We start from the raw sequence: 8,950 nt of genomic DNA, 5'->3' as shown, positions 1-8,950 counted from the left end.
TCCTCTGATAACGATATGTCTTATTGTCAATGTTTCGAAATGATTTCTTGATTTTGTAATATGTAAATTGATTCTGTGTTTCTGGAATGGATAACAATAATTATTATACTATACTATACTCAAAGATCAGTTGAAAGCGAGGAAAAAATCTATGGCCTAAGAAGTAGACAGAAACACACATGAGAGAGGGCGCGAGGGTGTGTGTGTTTATGTGGTGTTCAGCTGCATTCACCTCGGGTCAACCGAACCGAAATTTGGATCGTGTCTCTAATGCGCTGAACGCCAGTGTCCCGATTCTTACACACTGATTCGATTCGATTAGATCATCCGATTTAAGAATTCGGATTCAATGTAAACGCAGATTTACTCACCAATTAATGATTGGCTACGGGAATCCTCCTGCAGAGACGCATGTATCTTCGCAGAATATTAATTGACGTCATTGGCTGACTATATCAGGAATATATTATTTTGATGCCTTATTGGCGAAAACACTGCATTTAAAGACTAATAAAATTATAGGTAACATTTTGGTTTGCAATTTATTTTCACTACCACTGCGCTCATTCCTATCCAAAAGGTACATCTGTTAAGCCTATACGAATAAACAGGTTTACTATTAACAGCGTATATGCTCCTTATAATGGTATGCCATTAACTGGATAGCACACCGATAGAACGTGGGTGTGGGGATTTGTATGAGGTGTGTCGGAGAGAGTTCTCTCTCACTTCTCTTCGACATCCATTACCATGCACTCATACAAACAGATTATGGATAAAAGTGTTTTATTGTCTGTTCTTTAAGAAGCCGGTAAAAAAATCATTTATCATATTTTAACCTGTCTACGATTTGCTGTAGAACGGAAGAGTGGTGATGTGTTTCATGAAACATGATTACCTGAAAGATAAAAAATATAGATAAGTTACGAAAACGTTTTAAAAAATCTGGTCGAACGTTTCGTTTGGGTTTATACCCTAGCTGCACTGATGAGGCCTGGAAGGCCGAAACGGATCCGTCTGCAGATATTCGGATTACTTCCAGTGGATGCTTAGTTTATTTTGTCATTCTAATCGGATTTTCTCTACTGTTCCGTTTTAATTTTAATTTTAAAAGCGCCTGTCTCTTATACACATCTATATTTATACCGCTAAACATTTTAAAAATAATCTTAATTACTAAAATTAAGGTTTTTCTAAAAAGTTGTACACAGGTAGGCCTATACAAAAACAAGCACATGGTAGGTTTTTGTTGAAATATGTAACATTAAAAAGACAATCCGATGCGAACATTAATAATAAAGTCATATAATGTATAGGTATCAGTTGGCCTATATATTTATTTTAAAAAGTAATAGAATGAAGAAAAGTGGTCCGGTTAAAGTGGTGCGGCCGGTGCGGTTCCGACGGCCCTAAATGCTTCTCTAGTTGCCTTTTGAACCGTTTGAACATGTTACTGTTGGAAAGCCATTAATCTAAAACTTATGACACTCTAGACATAACACCTAAAGTATCACGGGATAAATGCAGTGACTTACCCAGGTGGGCGGCACCTCTCACACATGTGTGGACAGTGTGCAACAATATTTGCAAACGGTCCATCCGTATCCTCACAATAGTTGTAATATGCTATACAATTTGGTGCATCGGGATGTCTGCAGTCATCTGTCAAAAATATACATTTAAATACTCATCTAAGTGTCAAGCAAACTTAACAACTGAACAATCAGAACATATGGGCGGGGCTTAGCAGACGGTAAATGCATTTTTACTTTTCTCGTGAATAAATTATTACATAGGCCTATTTTTAAAAATTTGAGTGGTAATAATTGATCACGTGAAAAATGCAGTGACTTACTGGGGCACCTCAAACACATGTGTGGACAGCGCGCAATAACAGGTGCAAACGCTCCATCCGCATCATCACAATATTGTCCATATACTGCCGGTATACACTCTGGTGCATCTTCTTGGCTGCACTCATCTGTCAAAATATACATTCAATAGTCATCTAAGTGTCAAGCAAACTTAACAACTGAAAAATCAGAACAGATGGGTGGGCTAAGCAGACGGTAAATGCATTTTTACGTTGCTCATGAATAATGATTACATTTGAGTTGTAATAATTTATCTTCTCATAAATATTGAAAATGAGGGTGTTTTATATTGTATATTAGGGGAGGATTTTGTGGGAGGCTGGGCCGTCCCCGGTCCCTTTAAAAAAATTATCAGATGCTATTTATGTCCAGGCATAACAACGTACCACATTACATCACATGCTTAATACAAGATCACTCCACCAAGCGAACATTACGTTCCAGCACTAAAGGGCTTCTTCATACCCCTAAAGCATTCACACAGTCATATGACAATTGTGCCTTTTCATTTGCTTCTCCAACCAACTGGAATAACATCCCATTACACATCAAACATGCAACTTCCATCATTACATTTAAATCTCTTCTCAAAAGCCGTTTATTTAACTAACTTATGTTATGGTTTATAGAATTGCCCCGAAACTGCTAAATACCGGGATGGTGTCCGGCGGGGGATAGTTTAACTAATTGTAGTTAAGAGTAATATACTGTATTTAAGAGTAGTTAAGCATAGCTTAAGGTAGTTAGGGACGTCCTGGGTACGACATTAAACTCCATCCGGTCGAAGCGTCGGCGACTAAACTGACAACCCTCTCAAATGTCTTAGTGGCTGCTGAGGGAAGGGTGTTTATGGTCACCCAGCAGCAAGAAATACCAATAGCTGAACAAAGGGCGGATGAGCTCCTCGGAGTCAAATTTTCGGGCGTCTTGAACACAAAAATTTCGTGGGGCATGCCCCGGACCCACTAGGGTGGTGTTGTCTCGATCAGACCCATTTTCGACTCCCTTTCCTTTCGGCCACCCCATCCCCCTTTTTTGGACATCTCTGGGTCCGCCACTCCATACTGACACGACGAGACTCGGTATAACCATAGAGAAAATATGTTCTATTAAAATATGTTCTATTTTCTCTATGGTATAACAGTCACAGCAATCTTTTTATTACGCAAGTATTTACATCGTATAGCGCGGCATATGAAGGAGTCTAAGTCAAGTTGATCAAGACGAATAAAATAATGAAACAATTTGATCCATACTATTTTGAACCTTTAGAATTCGACTTTGAAGCAGGGGGGGCTCCAGGATTTGCCCGACGGGGGGCCGAGGTGAGGTCCCCGATGGAGGGCCGATGCCCCGACGAGGGGCCAGATTTCCTCGACGATAGCAAAGTGGGCGTGGTCGACCTTCGATTAAAAGATTTTGAAAGTGGTCCAGGGGAGGAGCCCCCGCAAATTTTGACAATTTAGGAGTTTCAAAGGCTTATTTAATCGATTTTAGAGTCTACCAGGGAACGGGACTGTTCCCTGAGTCTACTAATATGTAGAAAATACATACAATTTTTTTTCTCCACGACGAATTGTGCTTTTTCTGATTGACGGGGAACCCAGCTCTCCCCGACGGTGGCCCTGCCCCCCGGCCCCCTCGCTGGCACCACCCCTGCTTTGAAGACGAAAGACTGGAAGAATAATGGAAACAATTTCGACTGGGCAATACTGACTGGTAAGCTTAGAGTACACTACTACTCGGCCTAGGCCCGAGGGAGGCCTAGATATTAATACACGCCTTAATGGCGTAGCTACGGGGCCCACCCAGCTAACAATATTATTTATTTATAATAATAATAATTTAACATTTATTTATGTTCCGAATTGGAATGCCACAGTTAGCCTATTGCAAAAGAATCCAACTAGATAGAAAGAAAATAAAAGAGGCAATTTGCATCGAAAAAGGGACCATAATATAAACAGAGATATCGGAGGATACGACTTGTCGCACATATACGATGGGTTGCTGGAAAATACAAGCAGGAGGGGGCACCGGAGACGTACCACCGTTAAAACATCTAGAGCGTTTGGTGGCACAATCCTGTGCAACCCGGACCAAACCAGACCATATAGCACAGGCTTCTGTCTGAAGAAGTTGACAGTCTGCCAATGAAACGTTACAGGTAGTCTATTACAGGTAGTCTATTGTACGTTTTTTTTTTTGTTTTTTGTTTTTTTGGTTCAACGTAAAAGTAATAGTTCTAATAAATTTAACTTGCAACCAGATGAATTTATTCAACAATATTATTCATGTTATATGAACGTTATAATAACGTTACAGTTTAGTGATAAAACGTTATTTTGTAGAACCATATATGGATAATAGCTGAAATATCCAAACTAGAATCTATTTACAATAACTTCCTTCGACAAATGGTTAGAAATGGTTTTTAACGAGTTAATTCACCAGCACCCAGAAACATTGAAACAGACAGTGAAGAACAATCAACAGATGAATATGACTGGAGGTATAGGATTTCAAACGAAAATTTATTTCGTCCCCTCGAAATACTATTTCGTTCCCTCGAAATAATATTTCGTATATCGTACGCCCATAGTGCCTTCGGCGTCGGCTGTTCGTCATGGGTGGCGCAAGGATTTGCCCAGCGGCGTGGCCGGCTGGGGGTCGATGCCCAAGACGAGGGGTCAGATTTCCCCGGCGAAAGCTAAGTGGGTGTGGTCGAGCTTCGATTAAAAGATTTCGACAGTTTATAAATTTTGACAATTTAAGGGTTTCAAAGGCTTAGAGTTTACTAATGTAGAAAATACATACAATTTTTGTTTCTCCCCGACGAATTAGTAGACTCTAATATTTCGTTCGAACGAAATATTATTTTGTTCCCTCGAAATAATATTTCGTTCCCTCGAAATATTATTTCGTTCCCTCGAAATACTTTAATATTTTTTCTAACCATGTCCCTTTAGGGGCTCCGTACAGAAACGAATAACCTACTCACAGAAGCGAACAACGTAGTCGCAGAAATGGATGGATGCGCACAGCACTCTCAGAAAAGGACAACGGAATCGTTTATTTCAAGATAGGTCAGCAAAATATCGTATTTTAAGGTTGAATGTAATTTTCTTCCTAAGCATACCGTACTATAGCTCCCTCTGTAATACTTGCCTCTCAAGATAACAAAAGCTCATTATTTTAAGCCATTTTCTCCCAAAACGCCGATGGATAACAATTCACTGAAGGAGGCCGGAAGGCTTCTAAATGAAGCTGCGGATTTGCTGCGGGGTCAAGGCACTAACACCATCTCGCACACCATCACTAACGGTAGGGGAAAGTCATTTTCTGAAACAATTTAAAACCACCATGTGGTGACACTACTACCGAAGTATATGTTTCAATTATTCATTGAAGCAGATATCCTATCAGCATTGTCGTATCTGTCATTCAAAGTACTGCAATATACTGAAGTATAGGGAAAGTTCTACGTAAATAATAGGCATCGTGATGATTAAAAAGTGTAGCTGCGTTAGTCTGCTATAAACAATATAAAATAAATGACAGCAAAAATAACTTGTTTAAAATTTAATCTCTAGATTTCGTCCATACGTAAAACTTTCATGACACAGGGCCAGATTAAAGGGCTGTGGGGCCTGCGCTGTAATTGCAAGTGGGCCTAAATACTCTGTGGCTAAAACACAGAAACACAGCCCCGAATTGTTATCCATTGGTGTTTTAGGACAAAATAGCTTAAAATAACGAGCTTCTCATACATTGGGAGGCAAGTGTTACAGAGGGGACTATGTTTAAGAAGAAAATTACATTCAGCCTTAAGATGCGATATTTTGTTGACCAATTTTGAAATGGACGATTCCGTTGTCCTTTTCTGAGAGTGCTGTGCGCATTCATTTCTGCGACTACGTTGTTCGTTTCTGCGAGTAGGTTGTTGGTTTCTCTGAGTGTCTTTTGTTGTCTGTTTTTGCTAATTAATACGTTGTACGTTTCTGTGCAAGTCTAACGTTGTCCTTTACAGCGTGTACGTTTCTGCGAGTAGGTTGTTCATTTCTGGGAGTAGGTTGATTGTTTATGTGAGTAGGTACGTTTCTGCGAGTAGGTACGTTTCTGCGAGTAGGTGATCTAATCTTGTCTTCGATTACAGTGATGGTGCCAGGATCTGCCTGATGTAGGGGATAAAGGCCCCGACGGGGGGGGGGGCTAGTGGAGCAAATCGAGTCTCACTTGGCTGGGGGCCAGGGGGCCGCCTAGGACCCCGGTGGGCCCTCTGGAAGCCACGGATATTTAATGAATTATAGCGAATTTTTATTACTTATTTGATAGGCATCGAGTTATTATAATATGACTTCATGTAGGCTATGCTTTTTAAAGTTGAAATCAGCTTCCAAAACAAAAACATTTTGAATACAGCAAGAAACAAAGAGTACGCAATGTAACCATCTAATTTATTTTAAAATCCTCATTCGTGAAAGTGAAATTCTATATTTTGGAAATTTTGCATGAAATCTGTCAACCACGTTGTCATGGTCGAGGTTTCTTCACCTATCACGATGTATTCCAACCATCATGAGGCTATCTAAATGAGCATTTGTCATAACAGAACGCAAATTATTTTTAATTAGTCTCATTGAATTATTATTATTATTATTTATTATTATTATTATTATTATTATTATTATTATTATTGTTATTGTTGTTGTGATGAAAAGTTAACACAAACAGTATGGTGGCTAAACGAATATTACATGTAAATATTGTTTTTAATTTGTTTGTTCCCCGACAAAAGTTATCGTCTTCCCCGACGGGGGGCTATGCTTCCCCGACGGGGGGGGGCTATAGCCCCCAGCCCCTCTGGCGCCACCACTGTCTTCGAGTAGGTTGTTTGTTTGTAACTATTTTTGGCGGCGATTGCCTTCCATAAACGTTCTTACAACGTTGTGTGAACGTTATTTTGTGACATTCCTAACAAGGTAATTCAACAAAAGGACGCACATCTCCGCTCTCGAACATAGCGCGTGCGTACAGTCCTTTGATCTTTACTGTGGCATCGACAATCCGATACTAGTTGCGAGTACAGCCGTCAATTATTAGTCTATGTGTGCCATTCGTTTTATGGTGTTAGTTTTTATTTTATTAATTTTGGGTACTTCGCAATGTCTGTTACATTTGATTTTTTTTTTTTACCGCGAGCTTGTTAATTGCTTCTATAAACTGCTATTTGATTTGTGAAAATTGACCAAGAAAATGAAAAGTTATAGCAATTCAAAATTTACGAATTTTATAAAATTTCATGTTCTTATGTAACATTAATCTGTCATTTTGACAATGTTGGCATAAAGTGCCGAGGACGAACATTTGAGTATATACGGAACATTTATTAATTTTTTTTCTGCGAAGTGAGTCTCATGAACGACAATTCACCACAATTTTGGTAAAATTAATGTTGAAATGAAGAATATATTTCAGTCTAATGTTAGTGCAAAATATCATTAGGCCTTTGTAATCACCGGACGACGCGCGACTAACATGGTAACTAACACGCGCGTGGGTAAATCGTCACGTACGCTGACGGTTTATGGTCTGGTTGCTATGGTTTTTGTGACGTTCAGCGTGTAGGGACGCACGTGCGCCTAGAATGTCGATGCCAGAGATGTGCGTCCTTTCGTTGAATTACCTTGTTCCTAACCACAACGTTCGCGAACGGTATAAGAACGTTTTGTGTTTGCTCGGCAGGGCTATTAGGGCCTATTTATAAATAGACCTAAAAATAATAATAAAAATATTTTCCAACTTTAATTTTGAAGTAAAAACTCCAGCGGGACACTCAATAATATTCGGTTTTTAGAGGAGTAGGCCTAATTATTGATTACTGTGTTCAATGGTGTATTCAAGGCTGGGGCCCCAGTCTGCCCGACCCCCTATTTTTTTCAAAATTATAAAAAAAAATGTTGAAAAAGGAAATTATATTCATTATACTATAAGCCAAAAGTGCCGTTTCCGGCCATCTAGAGGTGCTATAATAATAAATTCCCTTACCTCAGCCCCAACCATGGTGGTGATGAGGTGGTCTTCAACTCCCTGTCCCCTCTATGTACAAATCCGCCACTACAATTGTTTAATTTTACGTGCCACAAATTTGTTTTGATTAGCTTAGAGCTGCTGCTCAGACCGTTTATGCCCCTCTTAAAATAGTTACGAATCCGATTATCAATGTTATTTGGGAGTAGGAGTTAAAAAAAGCATTCCTTACGATGAATTTTCTGAGAACCAGGAAATTCCTCTATCAGTGTCACATCAAAGGGCCCGGAAATAATCTTGCACCGGGATCCTTTCGCACCTAGCTACGCCGCTGATTCACGTCAGCTGGTTTAAGTCACTGTTAGCGTACAGAGGTTGACGTGTGTTACGGAACATAATAAATATTATTTTATTGAAAAACGTATATCGTCCTGTCCTCAGGACCCTCATGGTTTTTGGCATGATTTCGTACAATGATGACATAGATTAAGTCATTATTTTGTTTATAAATGACCTAAGAATAAGCTGCAGTTGAATAGTAAATAATTTATAACAAACAACTGCAGTGCAAAAACAATTCATTTATAATAGGCCTATGAACAGCAATGTAATAAAAACAACAACAACTATAGTCCCGATATTGTTTCATGATTCGAGTTCAACGTCAATAACCAACTATTCTTTTCTGGATATCGAGCTTTCTATTGTATGCAAAAGATAGAATAGCATGAATAGAGTACGACTTATAAATCAGGGTGCAGGCTATAAGGTATAGATTAATCCTATATAAGAATACACGAAACAAGAAATCCCCGGTATGGTTATTGGTCCAAATTGACAAGATTGTATTTATACGAAGTAAAATGCGGTAGGCCATATACCAATGTCTATTCTAAAGATTCAGGAAAAATTGAGATTTAACGCTCAAAAGGTGTCAAAATATGAATTTGAATGATTATGTTTCTTTTTTTGAGACTACTCTAATTGTTTTGATACAATAAAAGAAAAATAAGTGTCCTCTAAATGGGGGTTAAAATATATTTTAT

The 8,950-nt window shown here is 38.9% G+C and overlaps 1 protein-coding gene across 1 annotated transcript in view; it reads right to left on the bottom strand.

The window, feature by feature from the left end:
- Nucleotides 1-630: 630 nt before the first annotated feature.
- LOC117115687 overlaps nt 631-8,950 on the bottom strand; it is a 9,285-nt gene continuing 965 nt past the window's right edge. The window contains exons 3-5 of the mRNA XM_033259591.1: nt 1,856-1,981; nt 1,536-1,662; nt 631-898 (exon numbers count right to left, since the gene is read on the bottom strand). Coding sequence (XP_033115482.1) covers nt 895-898; nt 1,536-1,662; nt 1,856-1,981 — 257 coding nt within the window. The 3' untranslated portion in view covers nt 631-894. The remainder of the gene's footprint in view (nt 899-1,535; nt 1,663-1,855; nt 1,982-8,950) is intronic.

The sequence above is a fragment of the Anneissia japonica genome, unplaced genomic scaffold, assembly GCF_011630105.1.
Source record: "Anneissia japonica isolate Jap-2015-1 unplaced genomic scaffold, ASM1163010v1 scaffold54507_len13499_cov100, whole genome shotgun sequence".
Classification (NCBI taxonomy): Eukaryota; Metazoa; Echinodermata; class Crinoidea; order Comatulida; family Comatulidae; genus Anneissia; species Anneissia japonica.
This window is presented reverse-complemented; position numbering and strand designations above follow the sequence as displayed.